Source organism: Malania oleifera, chromosome 9 (genome assembly GCF_029873635.1).
Source record: "Malania oleifera isolate guangnan ecotype guangnan chromosome 9, ASM2987363v1, whole genome shotgun sequence".
NCBI lineage: Eukaryota > Viridiplantae > Streptophyta > Magnoliopsida > Santalales > Ximeniaceae > Malania > Malania oleifera.
Window position 1 is genome coordinate 36,936,101 of NC_080425.1, and position 18,945 is coordinate 36,955,045.

General features: G+C 35.1%; 1 protein-coding gene across 2 annotated transcripts in view; it reads left to right on the top strand.

Annotated features, from left to right (window-relative positions):
- Nucleotides 1-229: 229 nt before the first annotated feature.
- The window catches only part of LOC131164254 (BRASSINOSTEROID INSENSITIVE 1-associated receptor kinase 1-like), an 83,087-nt gene continuing 64,371 nt past the window's right edge, over nucleotides 230-18,945 (top strand). The window contains exons 1-3 of one of the 2 annotated variants that reach the window (XM_058121303.1): nucleotides 230-744; nucleotides 9,752-9,884; nucleotides 10,068-10,139. In XM_058121303.1, coding sequence (XP_057977286.1) covers nucleotides 651-744; nucleotides 9,752-9,884; nucleotides 10,068-10,139 — 299 coding nt within the window. In that variant the 5' untranslated portion in view covers nucleotides 230-650. The remainder of the gene's footprint in view (nucleotides 745-9,751; nucleotides 9,885-10,067; nucleotides 10,140-18,945) is intronic. The other variant, XM_058121304.1, reaches the window with a different exon arrangement.

An 18,945-nucleotide genomic window follows, 5' to 3' on the forward strand; every position in this document is an offset into this window, starting at 1 on the left:
ATCATCAATGAGCATTAATTTAGGAGGATATATTTGGCAATTAAGTGAAATCTAAAGTCGATATTGATTAAATTTGGGAGTCCACTGCATATATTTGGCAATTAATTTAAATTTAAAGTAGATATTGATTAAATTTGGAACTCTATTATGTTTTTTCCCCTTAGAGGCGGTGATGTGGGTCCCGCGCCTGCGTGCGTCCTTGACGCGGAAGCTCTCCTCTCTCGTTCTTAAAACGTTGCGCATTAAAGTGAAAGAGCAATGCACGCGAGCCCGCGGGGAAGAGAGTGGGAGAGAGACTTTGACTCAGCCATCCGACCGGGCAAAGACTTCATCTACCGGAGACTATGAAATTTCTCTGCAAGGTTCCGCTGGCCCAGTAACCCTCATGAAGCCCGACCACTCGTTTTTGTGCGTGAAAACAAGAGGAAAGCTTCCTAGAAAAAAACTATCTTCCTTGCGGAATTGAGAGAAAATTTGCTAGAAATTGATGGCGCCGCTTTTTTTTCCTAGGAAAGTAGCTCGAGAGATTTTTGACTTGAATTGATGAGAATTGGGGCTTTTGTGTGTCGAGTGCTCGAGTTGAATTTTATCCCATGCGAGACGAAGGTCGATGAAACACGCAGTTTTTTAGCAGGAGAGGAAGGACAGAAATGAAGCGAGCGAGCTCGGCAGTCTCATCTTCGGCGACTCTGTACTTAATTTTGCTGTTTTATCTTTTTTCCAGGGTGTCCGGTAATGCCGAAGGTATGCGCTGATTTAGTACCTTCCAATATGCATGTCTCTGTAATTTTTGTTGTTGGTAATATGGTAGTGAATGCTGCAGAATCAAATTAAGAATTTAAGCCACGTCAATTGGTCTAATTTTGACTTTGAATTTCACGTGGTTTTCTGAGAACATATGGAAAAGATATGAATTGCCGGACTCCTAACAAACATCATTTTGTAGTTGAAGCAGCTGTTGCATTTTGGTTCTTCTTTTCGATCCCCCCCCTTAACACTTATTGGATATCAACTGGAAAATGATTTGTATTGGGAAATTGAAAGGGCACTAATGATTTTGCAGTCAGTTCATTGTTTGTTTGCACATAACAGTGTCTTCTATGTATCTATGTCTAATATCTGCATCTATATATATCCATGGCTAAGGAATTTTGAGAGAAATAGAATGTTCTGTAACTGTTTGGTTCAGTTCAACTGCAGTGTATATTTATTAAAGCACCGTGCTCCCTCTGTAATAAGTGCATCATTTAAATGCAAGTGGATAACAGCTGAATGGCTCCATGCAATCCATAATCTTTTAGCTAACTAGGACATGAGATATGAATTTCAACAACTCATTAAGTGATACAGTGCCCATTCTCCTTAATTGAGGCTTGAGACAACAAATCCACAGTATGATAACCCCAGGATATGATGCTTTTTAATGCTAATGCTTTATTATCACCTAGTTCCTCAAATCAATCCAATCATCAAGCCTGATGTTTGGATATTGCTGCATTCCTTTGGAACATTATCTTTCCAAGACAAATTATTCATTCGTTCATAGTTATGCTTACTGATAAAAAAGTGCATTTTATGTTGGGCGGATTGTTTGAACTTCTAATTGCAAATATAGTCGCGGAATTGAGCTTTTCTTTTGTATCTTTTGGGGTTGGGTGCTACATGGGAGGATGGACATTGGAGCCACTAGAGTCCTAACTAGATGCCTAGTCATTGCCATCCGCCAATGCCTAGTAGTGATAAGTTGTTGGTTTCTCCTCAACCGGTAGCAACTAGTTGAGAGTGGCAGGGCGGAATGCTTGAACTTCATATTCAATGTTGTTCCATGGTGCAAATCCGTATGTACAAGGCACTTTACTAGAAACTATTCTTAAAGCCTGTTAGTGTGTTCTACCAGCCTCTTGAAATCCTACAATGTTGATTCGTAATTAAGGGAATTTTGACTCGATTCAGCCCTATGTCAACATGATCCATGTGGAATTCCTACCAAGTAAGCCTTTGACATAATTTTCCATGTTATGTGTTTTGTCTAGGGGATAATGGAGGTATATGGTTAACTAAGGGCTTGTTTGGTATCGTTACTATTTTCTGTTTTTTATTTCTATTTTTGCACAGTGGGGAAACAAATTATAAAAATGCATTTGTTTATGTTGCCAATTTTTTGTTTTTGTTATTGGTATTCAACTAGTGAAAAAACTGAAAACTAGATTTTATGGTTTTCAGTTGTTTTAGCAACCTATTGCTAGAAATTTTTATATCTAGAAATATCTTTTCTAGATTAAATCATTCATTTTATACAAACTTTGTTGTTAAGGTTAAAATATAAAATGATCATATGAATTCAAATATAATTAAAATAAAAATGTACATAAATTTTTTAAAAATAAAAGTAATAAAATCTAATTACAAAATATTTTACTATTTTTTAGTCGTCATGTACAATAAGATTGTAATTGTAAACTAAAATTTGAAAATATAACAATTAAGTAAAATAAATAAATAATTATAGTTATTCTTATTTTTATTGTAGTATTTTTTAATTTATACATTTTGCAATTTTATTATTTTAATCATATTTATTTAATATTATTTGATTTAAAGACGAGAATGAGCATTTTCTAATTAAGCTTTTAATTTGCTTTATCTTTACAAATATTAACCAAGCAGGTTGCTAGTTTCTGGTTTTAGTTTCTATTATTGGTTTTTGGTTTTTGTTTCTGGTTTGCGTTTTCGTAATTTTTGACAGTGATACCAAATGACTCCTAATTTATCCAACAAAATTATAAAAACCACGAATATCCAAGATAAATGGGGGAAAAACATGTTAATATCCATACACAAAAACAAAGGTGATGTTCAAAACTGTAATAGCTATTGCAAATTAAACTTATTAGTCATACAATAAAATTATGGGAAAGGGTAATTGAACAAATAAGATTAGAAACAAGGGCCTTAGAGAATCAATCTGGTTTTATGCCTGGGAGATAGACTACAAATGGTATTTACCTTTTAAGAAGATTGATAGAAAAGTTTATAGAAAAGAAGAGCGACATGCATATGGTTTTTTCTGATCTAGAGAATGCCTGTTATAAGGTGCATTGGGAAGCTCTTTGGTGGGTTTTAGAAAAGAAGGGAGTATGCGGTAGGTATACTGGTGTCATGAGAGATATGAATGATAGAGTAATGACTAATGTTAGAACTGTAGGTGAAGAGTCTAGAGAAGTTCCAATCACAATTGGTGTACATCAAGAATCTACTTTGAGCCCTTACCTTTTTGCATTAGTAATTGATGAACTCACTAGGACTATCCAAAATGAGATCACATGGTGTATGTTTTTTGCAGATGATATTGTTTTGATTGAGGAAAGTAGGAGTGGAGTAGAATCTAAGTTATAATTATGGAGTGAAGCTTTAGAGACTAGCAAGATAGAATATATGAAATTTATTTTCAGACACGGTAGGAGGAATTTTAGAGAAAAGATTAAACTTGATGGTTAAAAAATTAATAGCACTAGTAGATTTCGATACCTTGGATCTATTATTATGTAACTGGAAGGATAAATCGAAGAGGATATGATACATAGAGTTAAAGCAAGTTGGGTAAAATGAAGGAGTGCTTTGGGCATGTTGTGTAATCGTAGAATACCCGTAAAATTAAAAGGAAAGTTCTATAGGACGATTATAAGACCAGCCATGCTATATTAATCAGAATGTTGGGCAAGCAAGAAAGAATAGATCCGAAGAGTAAAAGTTGCTGAAATGCAAATATGAAGGTGGATGAGTGTTATAGCAATAGAGGGTAAATTGAGGAATGAACATATTCCCAATAAGTTAGGCCTAGCACCAGTAGAAGATAAAGTGAGCAAGGGGTGACGTAGATGATTTGAGCATATGAAATTCAGGTCAAATAGTGCATCAATGAGTGAACTAGAATTATTGTTACTGGCAATAGAAGAAGTGGGGGTAGACCTAAAATAACATGGAATTGGATAGTGAGGAAGGATTTCATAACCCTTAAGCTGTCTGAGGGAAATGCCCTCGATGATGTGAATTGACTAAAAAGGATTCATGTAATTGACCCCACCTAGTGGGACTTAAGGCTTGGTTGTGTTGTTGTTGTTGTATGTGCTTTGTTGAAGAGATTCCTCATTCAAGGGAAGAAAGCTATTAAAAGTCACTAAAGTGCCATCTTCCAATGTTATGAGTAACAATGTTGGGATTTTTTGACTTAACTTGAAGGGATGTTGATACAAATTTTCATGCTATGTGCTCAATTGGGGAGGCTGGTTCAAATTGAAATGAAGGGATACCCTATTAGATTTGAGAAAAGTCCAAGTGAAGAACTTTTGCTTGAATCCTCTTCGGGTGAATTGCAAAATGTACTACCATCACATCTGGCATCCAAAGCAATGAACTTTGTGTCAGTATGAACACCTTCTTTTGCCCTGTAGCATTGTTTTGAAGTTGTCTTAAAGTCGCCTTGATGTATCTTTGTAGCTTCTTCCATCGTTGATGGTTAAGTGTCCTTAGCCATGAACCAATTGGTTGTTGTCAGACTTGTTGATGCATGCTTCCATAAATGCGCTAATTTGTTGCCCTAGGTTAACAACTAGTGAGCGCTTGAAGAGAATTTTATGTCATTAAAGTTAAAATAAGAAGTATCATCTCGAAGGCATTATTGCATAGAGAATAAATAATCATTGGTTAGAAAAATTATGTAGATAGTTATTTAAGGCAAACAACTATTAGAATATTAAGTATTAGGTAAAGCATAAGACCTAGTCACAACAATAGGTCTCTCCCTCTATTTATAATATATGTCAAGTATATATCAATGACCATAATACCCTTAGAATGCTTACTAACATAACACTAGTACATACTACTAATGCTAAATGACCAAAATAACCATTAATACTCTCCCACAAGCTGGAGCATACATATCATATGCTCCTAGCTCTTTACTAATGAATTTATCATGAGCACTGCCCAAGGCTTTAGTGAATAGCAACTTGATTTATCACACACCAACAATTGAGAATGTTGGAGAACCCTAGTCTTCAAGTGTGTTCTTCAACCAAACAAATTCACATGTTGTGGAAAGCCATGTCCCTATGCTTTGAGTCAACACTTGACCTGGTCACCACAATTTGTTTCTTACTCATTCAAGAAACAAAATTATCACCAACATAGATACAATATTGGGTTGTGGATATGGTGACCGAGCCCAATTTACATCTATGTATCCTTGGATACAATTGTGACCCTGAGCTTGATATAAGAGACCTCTCCTATGTGCAACTTTGAGATATCTCAAGATGCAAATTCATACATTCTAGTGACTTGTTCACGAAGAATTTTGAAAAATTGATCTACAATAGTTGTTGTAAAGATATATTCAGTGTGATTGTTATATAATTCAACTTTTTAGCAAGTCTCCGATACTGTTCTGGGTTAGGAGACAAATCACTCATATTCGACACTTAGTAGTAGGACCCATGGTGTATCAATAGGGTTAGGGCCCCAAAGCTCAATCTCTTCTAAAAGTTTAAGAACATACTTCCTTTGTGACAAAAATGATTCCCATACAATATTTGGATAATGGCTCCAAATCTTCGGTGTGAAACTTAGAATCTAGAAAATGCTGCCTTGGATACCTTGATCATCATTACTAGTAATTACAATATCATTTGCATACACAATAGTAGAGCCCTACAAGATGGAGTATGATGATAAAATACAGAGTGATCTATTGCACACCTTCGGAGGCCAAACTCAACTAGTATAGAGTTGAATGGACCAAACCATGCTTTTGGATACTTTTCTAAACCATATAATTATTTCTTGAGCCGACACACTAAGCTTGATTCTCTTCAGCAACAAACCTAGGGTTGTTCCATGTAGACCTCCTCCTGAAGATCATCTTGTAGGAAGGCATTCTTCACATCCAATTGATGTAGAGGCCACTAACAAGCGGTGGTTAAGCAGATGAACAAATTGGTGACTTGGGAGAATGTGTGAATAATCTAACCCGTATGCTTGAGTATACCCCTTAGAAAGAAGATGGGCATTCAAACGAGCCATAGAACCATTAGGATTGATTTTTCACAACATTTATCTAGACAACCAACATAGATTTATTTGGAGGAAGAGATACCAATTCCCAAGTATCATTTTCTTGTATTGCATGCATCTCTTCAACCATTGTAGTTAGTGGGCGAAGGGTTCGTAAAACGGATTTAGGAAGTGCAATAGAAGATAAAGTACTAACAAAAAAGTTATATGAGGGTGACAAGAAGTCATAAGCCAACAAAGTTGGAGATGGGATGCTGTGCACCGGTGCGTTTACCTTTTTGGACAATTATGGGAGGTATCAATATTATGGGAAATTTGATCATAAAACGAGGAAACTAATTGTGTTGCCATAGAAGCTAAAGGGGACTCTCCTCCGTAGAATTTTTGTTATGCATACACATGCAAATTAGGATGATTGAGGCTATGAGAAAGACTCAAACTACATAGAGACATATGTGGATGATTAGGTAAAGATGATAAACTAGAATCTGGAAGATTAGGTAGAGGAAGAGACTCATTGAGGACTAAAGCTTTCAATGACTAAGAATAGTATGGTTTAGACTCAAAGAAGGAAGCATGTAGAGAAAAAAAAATTGATGCAAAGTAGGGCTATAACAATAATTTTATTTTGAGTACACAAATAGCCTTGAAAAGCACACTTCATAGCTTGATGAATTAACTTATTAACCCCAGGGGTTAACTGATGAACAAAGGACACAACTTGAATATATGAGGAGGTAAAGAGAACAAATTTGGGAAGAGAACGAAGTAGGGAATTTTAGCACGAAGAACAGAGGATGGCATTTTGTTGATAAGATACCACATAGTGAAAACAATGTCACTCCAAAAACACTTTAGTAACATAGCTTTGATAAAAAGTGAGACACACATTACTTCAAGGATATGTTTATTTTTTCCTTTCTGCAACCCCACTTTGTCGTGGAGTGTGGGCACAAGATGACTCATGAACAAGGCAATTCAAATTGGGTCTTTATTTCAGAATAAAAAGCACAAAATATACGGACTCAAACAATCTTCTATTAAATAAAGCCAAGTCATCCTTGAATAATCATCAATAGAAATTACAAGTATTGGAAACCTAACTTGGATACGACCTAACTAGGACCCCAAACATTACAACAAACTAATACAGAAGGGCTTGCTGCCCATTTATTGACTTGGGAAGCAAATGGAACACGATGATGCTTTTCGACAGATTCACATGCAAGACCAGACACAGAGCTGAGAGTAGAATTAGTTGTTTTAACTTTTCCAATGAAGAAGGACCAAGGTGACAATGGATTTGGAGTGGTGTGGCAGCAGTAGTGCAAGCAATAGAAGGAGATGGCGGCTTAAAGTGGTAAAAAATTCCCTTAACTTCACATCCTCTACCAATCGTCTTTCTTGTCTTTAAATTCTAAATGACCACAAAAAGGAAAGAGTATTATTGAACTATCATGAGTTTGGTAATCATGCTAACTGACATAAGATTAAAGGAGAACTTGGGAATATGCAAAACAAAAGGAAGGAAACGGAGGAAGTGGGATTTATTGTCCCAATTTTGTTACCGATAGCAATGGGCCCATCAGGGTAACATGAGGTATACTTTTAGAATATTGGAGAGTAAAGATGAAATTAGGTATGCCTATTATACAATCGGTGGCGGCTGAATCTACACCCTATGGATTAGGGTGAGAAATACTGGAAAATAGACAAGCTATAGGGTTACTTGTTTGAGTAAGAGATGCAATGGGAAGAGAAGCTTGCTTGGATGCTTGATACAATTGGAATTTAGAATACCATTCCTCTTTTTCATTCTCCATCTTGTAAATTCTCTTTCTACAATGATATCTTCTTCTGTTATAAAAAAAAGAAAGAATACCATTTCTATGACATACTTACAGTGCCACTCCTAGTGCACTTGTGATGGGTTCCTCTACCTCATCCATCTCTTCAACCATGATCACTTGAACCACCTTGAGAACTTTTGCAACAGCTTGCTCAAAAAACCAGAATCCCCTTGTGTAACCAAAGCAGTCCTCTCACAGCCAGGGTTGAAACTATAGATGCAAGGGCTGGGGAATGTGTGCTGGAGGAAGCACGAAGAACTCGAGAATAAACATCAACAAATGATGGAAACTCTGAGCTACCAAGAATCTGCAGCAGACTACCTCAATCTTGGGTTTCAAACCTGCTAGAACTCAAAGAATTGTCATTTGCCCCCTCTGCTTTTGCATCTTGTGAACGTTGGCGGTTATGGGTTGTACGATGTTAAGTTCCTTGGTTACACTTCATCTCTGCAAAGTACTTTGCCAGACGATTGTTTCCCTGTTGTAGCTGAAAATACACCAGGGATAGATTGTACATATGTGTAATGTTAAGAGCTTGACATAATCCCAAATCTCCTTGTGTACATGATGCATGCACATTCATGCAATCTAGGGTTCCATTGAGTTCCACAAGAAGGAGACAATCAATGCATTTTCTTGAACCCATACGTCTTTCCATTTTATCATTAGAGGGCCCAGGCGGAACAAGTGTTCAGATCTACTGAAGCCTGTCAAATAGATCTTAACAGCATTATACTGCTGAATGTAATTCTTTTCATCTAACTTTTCGGTTGTTTTCTATGGGAATGATGTAGGGAACATACTTTTGGGATTCATGGACTCCATCGCACACTCAAAAACGATTGGAAGAACCACAAACTAGGTGAACCACTGAAATAACCACTATTGGGTTGCCAACAAACTGACATAACACTGTCACTGCCCTAAGAGACTATTCAATGACCTTAATAGAACCGAACAACAACTAATGAATTGCCATGAGTTAGCGGCTGGAAAAGGTTGGGTCTTTCAAAAAATACAGGACCAACAACTTTATATTATGTTCTACAAAAGGGTTTATGTAATTTTGGAGGAAATCAGGCAGAAATAGGCTGGAAATGTCTTATGCGCCAGTGCATGGGTTGGAGTTGTTGGCAGTTGGCCTGTGCATGGAGGTGTGTTGGGACTCCTTTGGCAATGATACTTCACAGACTCATAGATTGGAGGGCTTTGTGACTATATATATGGTTGGTTTTGAAAAATATGGAGGAGTTCTTGAGATTCTGAAAAGGATAGTGACACCCAAGAAGTTTCTGGCAACTGCTGTGTTTTCTGGCGACCTTTGGACTTATTTATGAGCTCTAGAGGTGTGGTTAATCCTCCTATAGTGGCAGATTTGCATGGGTGATCAAGTTTAGGGTTTGGTTTGGCGGTAGGGTTTAGGTCGAATCCTACTATGACACCATATTGAAGTATTGGGTAAAACAGAAGACCTAATCACAATATAGGTCCCTCTATTTATAATATGTCAAGTATATACCAATGACTATTATATACTTTTAACTAACTCATGCATGCTTACATAACACTAGCACATGCTAATAATGCTAAATAAACAAAATAACCATTAACTTATACAAACTAACAAATCCATTAACAGGTACAATATGCTTAATACTGTATATTTGGATGAAAGGTCTTAAAATGGCTAATTTAGAAAGCGTTTCTCAATCAAATTTTTTGATGACTAGGCTTAAAAACTATGATTAAAACTTGATTACATGTACTGGTTGTTGTATTCGTGTTTTTTACCACCATTTTATGGTTGCCTTAATTGTGTAAGACAGGTGATGCATTGAATGCTTTGAAGACTAACTTGGCTGATCCAAACAATGTTCTGCAAAGTTGGGATCCTACCCTTGTTAATCCTTGCACATGGTTCCATGTTACGTGCAACAATGAAAATAGTGTGACAAGAGTGTAAGCTGTTTTCTTCTGTTTGTATGTCTGTTTTTTTGGTATGGCTTTGTTTTGTTTTTCATTTTTTTGGATTTTTATGTAACTTTACTTTCTTATTATATGGCTCCATAATTAGAGTTCTTATTTCTTGTTTATTTTGTACATGGTTTTGTGACACATTTGGTTCTCCTTGTGTATGCACAGTGATCTTGGAAATGCAAATTTATCTGGTCAACTGGTTCAACAACTTGGTCAACTTCCAAATTTGCAGTACTTGTAAGTCTTGCTTTATGAAATAAAATTTGTTGACTGCATCTAATTGTTTTTCTGAGTGGATAATGCTTCTGAACTTTTTATGTTTTAAATAATTTTCCTTCTTGTTTCCTCCATGGCCATAAATTACATGCTTCTCTTATGTAGCTTTCACTTTTATTTTTGTTTCAAAAAATATGCAGGCTTGCAACTGCAAGTTAAACTTTAAAAAAAATTATTTAAAAGTATAGATTGTATTGGAGTATCTTTTTTGAATATGTAATTATGTGAATTGGTTTTAATTTAAATGATCCAGTGTACATGTGTTAAAGAGGCAGAAAAGGAATGATTTAGTTGATGTTCTTGGTAGGAGGGAGAAGGGTAGATTGAGAAAAACTTGGATTGAGATGGTAAAGCTTTGACAACACGCTAAATTCTTGTTTAAAAATTCCCTACATCTTGCGGTTTGTTAGAACATGATTCATATAGCTGACCCCACCTTAAGGCTTAGTTTGTTGTTGTTGAAGTGTACATTTCTTCCATACTTTTGCATTTTGTGTTCTACTTTCACTAAGATAATGTGTGGATTAAGGGTTGACAGATTTCCCCTTGACAACATGCATTGAAGTGCTCTACGCTGTTGATAGTCTTTGTATTTCATGATTCATAGATATCACCGTAGTTTGTTTTTTTTTTTTTTCCTTCCTCTGCGAAGCAAGATATAACTGTAGTGATTAGTATCTTAGGATGCACAACTTAATACACACATGTTACATTTTGACATATATTTGATTAGTATAATCCTAGTTTGTGCTGCATTTTGACTGTATTTTACTCTACACATGTGATTTTGTGATATTTTTCTTTAGATAATAAAAGAAGATTTATTAAGAGAGAGAGAAAATACGAACAAGAGAGGACTAGGAATCCTCAAATAAAATAAAAACAAAGCTTACAGACAACCCAAACCACAACTGCTCACAATCCGAAAACCACAATTTTTTTTTGATAAACAAAGAAAATTTATTAGAAAGAGCAGGATTTGCGAGAAGAAAATAAAAAAGTAAAAACTAGGGAGAATGAAATCCTCCCTTTTCATAAAAAGGAAATAATTACAAAGCCCACTGTCTAAACATAAAAACAAACTCAATGTAATAGAGCTAACCAGTCCCGCTGCATGTCTTCCAAAGAGATGTGGCGAAAGAATCCATTTTCCTACACTTACAATGACGATAGATAAATCACTGTACTCCAAAGCAAGTTATTAGACATAGCCACACCTTGAAAATTCTAGCGTTTGTTTCCAATCAAACACACCAAATACTAGCCATTATAGAACATTGCCATAGAGCTTTCTGTCCTTTCTTTTACCAAAGCCTCTAAATGTAAAGGTACAAAATGCTGTCAATGCGGAGGGACAAACCCAATTCTCACCAAATATACCAAATAACTTGTTCCAAATGGCCATCGTGAAAGATCAATGAAGAAACAACAATGCACAAGTCTCTCCACTCCTTGAAGGACATAAATATTTGGTGATAGGGCTTTATTGGGCCTTCTCTTGTGAAGCAAGTCAGGTGTTAATTCTTTCAAGCACCGCTGTCCAAATGAAAGCTTTTGTTCTTGATGGAGTTTTGGATTTCCAAATCAATGGATACAAAGCAAAATTATTCGTTGTAGGGCAAGGACTTAAATTTCGATTTCGATGGAAATTTTGATGGTCTCAATTTACGGAATTTTAGAATGGAAATTTTGATTTTGATTTAAAGAAATTAAGGAAATTTATAGTAAGTGATGGAAATTTACAATAAAACTTTAGGAAATATTAAAATAGATGATTATGCTTAATATGGTATCAAAATACATTAAAAAAAAATGCATATATGACAAGTTTTTAGTGTGTAGGATATTAAACTGCATATTGCGAAACAAGCTATGAAGTGAAGAACATTCAATTGATTATAAAGTTTTGAAGCTATTCCTTTAATGATTTAAGGCAACAAATTTTAATTTAAACAACTACATTTTCAATAAATATCATACATTTACTGATCTAATACCACATGGACTTTCTTCGTGGCTCAAAGTCATCTCTCCTTTCCCTATCATTGGGATTTTGAGATGACATATATTGTTTACAATAATCATTCCATGTCATATTATTACCAAAATATTGAGTATAGGTGTACATATGTTGTTCATACTCCTCCATTATCATTTGGGTCATGGCAATTTCTACTTGACCAGAAGATCTTCTTGTACTAGGATGTCTTCTTGTAGGTTCTACTTGTTGTGTCTGTTCATGGGATTGTTTTGCATTTGCATACTGGTCATACCCATATTCTTGGCTTGTTTGTCCATACCCATAGGCATGTAGTTGCCAATTTCCATATTGTCGTGCCTGCTAATATGCATACGAAAACGGTTGGTCATATGTAGATTGTGAGGAGCTGTTTTGTGCAGATTTATATCCACTATAACTATTAGAGTCATGCTATGTTTCTATACTCACGGATTCCAAACTAAGAGAAAAGGTCTCCTCTTCTATTTGATGCATCTTTCCTTTTCCTTTTCTATGACTGTACTGCCTATAAACTGGGCACGTTTCTCTTTGTGGACCCTCATCTTCTAGTTGGGGAGGATGTATATATATTCCACTTTTGGTCTATAATCTTGCCATCCCTTATTTTCTCTATAGTCCCCACCATCACCACCTTGCTTGCTACTACCGCTGGGGTTAGATCCGTCACCACCAGCATCGTCGCTGTCATTATCATCATCATCACCAAAGGGCATAGTGGATGAAGTTCCATATCTAGACCCAAGATTCATTAGTAAATCATCACTACTACTAGATATTGCTTCTTCCGCCATCACTTGATTAACATGAATGCCCAAGTCATCTCGTGCATGCTTGGCCATTTGTGGATGGGGACTTTCATTATGTTCATCAAGATGGGATGGTCTAATCCGCTGGAAAAGTGGATACTCATCCTCATCACCCAATTCAACTGATATGTCAAGAAGGTCCAGGGGATCTTGTTCAGCCACTTTGCCCATTTCGGCCTCCATATTTCTTATTCAAAGCTTCACATTGTAATAACAAAAAACAAGCTGTTGAAGTCTGGTGTAGGCTAGTCAATTTCTTTGCTTTGTGTGAATGAGTGTAAATGTGCTCCAATTTTGTTCACAAGCTGATGAAGATGCAGTTTGTGACAAAATGCGCAATGCTAGCTTCCTTAAGATTGGAGCACTTGATCCATATATCATCCACCAATCAGCTGTGCAAGATATTTTAAGAACATAAGTTAGTACTTTGTAGATTGTACTTGAAGTTTGTAACTTTGTATTGTACATTTATATATAAATACTTACCAAGTGCCATGGTTGCAAAGCAGCTGCTTCTTCGAAGCTTCTTTTAGCCTCTTTAAATAGGATAATTAAAAAAAAAATGTTATTGAATAATTAAACATGGATTAAGACTTATTTTATTTAATTTTTATTTTGAAAATATACCTCATTTCCAATTTGATCCAGGCCAAAGGAGTGTGGCTCAAGGGTGTTTAAAACTTTATGAACTACATCAAGAAAATAAGGATCTTCCCCAACACCTTCTTTGTATTGACATTTTGGCTTTAAAAAATAAGCTGTCAATCAATTAAAGTAAAATATAAATATGTAATAAGTAATTTGATATATGAATTTTTTGAAATTTATAAATATTTTATACTTGCTCCCACTGGTCATTGATTACTTTGAAAACCTATCTTGCACTTCTTGCACCTACTTCAATGGCCTCTTTCATCACCCTTATTGCTTCAAACACAACTCCTAATGTTGGCCACACTTCACTATCAACTGTATGCAATACTTGATATATAGGCTCATAAATGTTACAAATTTTTGCCACTCTATCAAAATTGATGGTTAAGAATTGTGCTTTCAATTTCTCTACCCAATTTTGTTCGATTAAAAGCATGCTCAGCCCATTCATCAGATGTGAATAGAGATTTTAAACCTACTTTTTTTATTTTCTTTTATAAGCTATCAAGGGCAATGTAGTTTGTAGCAAATCGTGTTTGCTCTTGGAGGCACAATATCCCCTTGATAGTGCTCCCTCATTTTAGAAAACAACCATCCATGGTTATATATAAAATTAGTGATCTGTCTCCTATGCAAGATCACTGTGCTTATTGCCTCTCATTTTCCTATATCCTAAAAAATGAGGTCAATACAATGGGCAGCGCAAGGAGTCCAATACAAGTTGAATTTTTTCCTTAATTTTAGACCCACTTTCTTGTAGGCACTGCTATTATCGGTCACCACTTGGATAGCATGTTACTTTCCTACCTCTTGCACAATATGTTTTAATAAGGAATATATGTATTCATGGTCTTTTATTTTGAGAGAAGCGTCTACTGACTTTAGAAAAATTGTGCTTCCTTTCGAGTAAACCATGTAATTTATGATGGATAATTTTGTAGGGCCTGTCCATCCATCACACATTATAGTGCTGCCATACGTGGCCCAATTTTTATTTAATTCTTCTACATGGTCTTCCATTCCTTTTACCTCTAAATCAAGGTATTTTGTTCTAATTTCATAGGGTGTCGTCGAATCGGCTCCCGATCCAGCTGCTTGGCTACCATGGTCTTAAATTTCCACGAAATTGTCAAAATTTCCGGTTTTCATCACCCTCGAAATGGAAATGCCAGTTGATTTCTATCTTGCATAATTTCCATCGAAATCAACGAATCATCACGAAATTTATTGAAATCTCGAAATTTCAGCGAAACTTGTCGAAATTTTAACTATACAATGAAATTTCCTTGGAATTCAAATAAGGGATTTAGGATTGAAGTGAAATTTCTCTTTTAATTTATTTTATTTATTTTTATCGAAACAAAATATTATTATAAATTCTTTTGAAATTATATGAAAAAATAAACTTATAGCAGCATTTTATTTAACCATTTATGTCTAAATTATCGTTATTTGTATAATAAATAATATTTAAATGATTTATGAATTTCATTTGTATTAGCTGAATATGTTTGCTGTACATTATCTTACAAATATGTTTGATACACATACTATATTACAACTTTTCCACCTCATACACAACATAGATGTATTTAACTTGTAATATATTAGTCCTAAAACTTACATTATTATGTTTGTTAACCATTTCTAAAGTTTCACAAAGAATTCCACATTTTACTATTGATTTTCGTTATTTTTTCAAATCGAAATCGAAATTGACATCGATAGAAATTTCCGTACTTTTGGAGCTTCAAAATTTGAGTTGAAATCAAAATTTAAGACCTTGTTGGCAACCTCATACCATGTTTTTTAAATGAGGTGATTTTGCCTTCTTAGGTGGAACAATATCATATATAAAAAACTTTGAAATCAACCTATTCATTTCTTCTTTTATTTTACCTCTGAATAATTTTTTTATGCTTTTTTGTTTTGTTGTCTCTGACTTGTAATATTGAGAAGACTTTGAAATATATGGCTTTGTTTCTGGCTCTCTTACACTTTGAGATCGCCTCATCAGAGGTCGCTCTCTACTACTACCAGCTTCAGAGTTGCCTCCTTGTTGCTACGTACAAACCTATGAGACTTGTATCTTTCCCATTCCTTTTGTTTTGAAGCATAGAATGCTCGGCGGTATGCAGGCCTTTCATGAGGAGAAATGTCAGATGAGTATGCAATATAATCAACACCGTCCTCTTCATCAATTTGTCGTGGTTGCATCAAGTTCCCATGCAATTCATTTTTTATTTCCTCCATTCTTTCTATTTTCTTTGCCTTAGCTGCTGTTTTTCTTTCTAAAACAATTTTCATTTCTTGCTTAACTTTTGGAGGCACTTTGTCGCAGAATTTTATATTATGCTGTGGGTCATAATTTGCTAAGTGCATTTTTAATTTTGTTGCTCCACCACTCTTCATTTGTATTCCGCAGTATTTACAAATAAATCCATTCTTTACATTGGGCATCGGGTACCCATGTTCCCATGCTGGATCTTGTGTTCATCCTACAGAGTTTAGACATTTTTGCGGATAATTTTACTTTCCTACGAGGTTACAATGAATCAAAAATTAGGTGTTAAATTAGTTCGCAATTTTAAAAGGAAATTATTTAAGTTGTTTTATCAATATAAAATTAATAAATAAGACAAATATTAAAATATTAAATTAAATTTACGAAATTTAATGATAATGTACAAAATTACTTTTAAATTATGGAAATTAAATTAGTCAAATAAATGAAATAATTTAAACTATATTAAGCTAATAAGTAGTAAATTACTTTAACTTATTTAATTACTAGGCTATAATGAGTAGGTGTTAAATTACTCTAAAATTTTTTTAAAAAATTATTTGAATGTCACTCTACAATTTAAAAAAAAAAAATATTTAGATGCTAAATAAAGATAAATTAATAACTAAGAGAAATATTAAATTATTAAATTAAAATTGCAAAATTAATGATAAGTTTTACAAAATTACTATTAAGTAATAAATTTTGGAAATTAAAATATTCAAATGAATGAAATAATTTATTAATATATGCTATAATAAGGTAATAAATAGTAAATTACTCTAATTTTATTTAGTTACTAAACTTACTATTTACCATTTACTAGCAATTGAGGATTAAGGGGGTAAATGGGAGAGGTTAATAAGGAAAATTTATCTAAGTTCTAAGGAGGGGCAATCTCGTAAATATATTGGGGAGAGGAGAAGAGAGATTTTGAGTAAATAAAAAAAAGTATAAGTTAAAAGTTAAAACTTCAAATTTAAAACTTAAACCAGGCAATTTGCCTTTCTTTTTTCGTGTTGCTACTCGTAGAGGTGGACTCCAGTCACAAGTCTCAACTGGGTCGTGTCCTGTTCGCAGCTCTGCGAGAGCCGAGAGGAAGATTGCAGCGATGGGAGGTGTTGCTGCTGGCTGCAAGTTTGTGACTTGGGAGATGGAGGTAGAGGGTGAAGCCGAAGGCTAGAGGCAGAGGGTCGAAGGGTTGGAGCACTGGCGGGGAGCCAAAGGCTAGGGCTTTTCGGAGTTTGAAGGTGGAGGCAGGAGGCAGCTGAAATCTAGGGTTTTTGTTTTTTGAAGTTTGAAGGTGGAAGATGGAAGAAGAAGAAGCCTTTTCTCAAGGACCTTGAGGTATGTATCTTAATGCATGCTACAAGCTAATTTATAGAAAAATATTTTTTTTTTGTTTGCATTATTGTGTAGATATTTTCACTGGTAGCTGGTAGGGTCTTATGCCTCTTGAGGAATTTGTGGAATTGTTGGCTTGCATAGTTGCATCTGCAGCGCATCTCTGCAAGATCTCTTTTTTTCACTGTATACTCATGGGTTGCACAACTTGCACAAAAGAGCCAACAAATCATGTGGGAAAAACAAAACAAAGGTAAAGAACAGCACTAAAATTCCCCCCTCCAATTTTTTTTCCCATGATTTCTAGATGTTCGAAATTTCGTTCGAAATTTACCAAAATCTCGAAATTTTGGTCAAATTTATGCAAAATCAATTCTGTATCTCAATTTCGTTTTGTGACCCCTCAAAATTTGGAATTTTGACATTTCAACTGAAATTTAAGCCCTTGCTATAGGGTCACGAATCACGAGTCAAATGAGAGAAAAAGGATTTAAAAGAGAATTTCTTAGAAATGTCAAAGCTCTAAACCCTTTGTCACTCCCCAAATGAGTATGAAAAGAATTGAGCTGAAACTTTGTTATGAGTGTGACCGTCCCTCATTCTCATTGGTTTGTGAATTCCATAGTCAAAGGAGCTCTCATTAATCTCTCTCTCATTAAGATTTCTCTTAGAATGGAAATTCCAAGATTGCTCATCTCCTTGCATAAGAAGAGAAGCAAAAATAGGGGTATCATGAAGATTAGATAATTGAAAAAACCGAGGGAATGTTATAGGCAAAGGCATTTCTCCCACACAATGGTCTTCGTAGAAACAAATTCACTCCCCATCTCCCATCGAAAATACTAGACTTTTGGAAGGAAATAATCATAAATCTAAGGCAAAAATTTCCATAGACTGGAATAAGTAATATTAATTCCCACTTTAGCATCCAACTCATTTTGTATTATTCCAAATTTACTGCAAATTACCTTATGCAAAAGAGAATTAGATTCTAAAAGAAAGTGCCATAACCATTTCTAAAGAGATGTATTTGAACACCAAATTACCAAGACCCAAGCCTCCCTCCCTTTTAGCCCCACACACAGCCTCCCAACCTGCAAGATAATCTCTACTACCCTCTTCCCCACTCGACCATAAGAAATCCCTTATAAATTTCTTTAGTCGCTGCGCCAATCTCACTAGGATTCTAAAGGGAGATCCTCTAGAGTGAAGAACGCTCCTTTCCACCCCTTCAATCTCTTAGCTACTCTCAAAAAAGGGTCCTAGAAGGAGTCAACATGGGGATTACCACCTAAGGGAACACCTAGATACGTAGTAGGCCAAGTCAAAACAGCACACCCTGCGATCCTCAAAAAAGGATCCACATCAATACTGAGACCTACCAAACCACATCAATACTGAGACCTACCAGACCACTCTTAGAAAGTTCAATTTTCATTCGGGATGCTTTCTCATAAATTTGTAAAATAGTCAACAAGTTAGAGAAGTATCCCTCATTATCTACTAGGAAGATAATCATATCATTTTCAAACTAAAGATGCAAAATGATGCAATCCTCATAATCTACCTTTATCCCCTCCACCAACCCTTTGTCTACGCCTCTCTCAATCATTCTACTCAAACTATCTACCTCAATGGTAAAGAGAGAGGGAGAGAGGT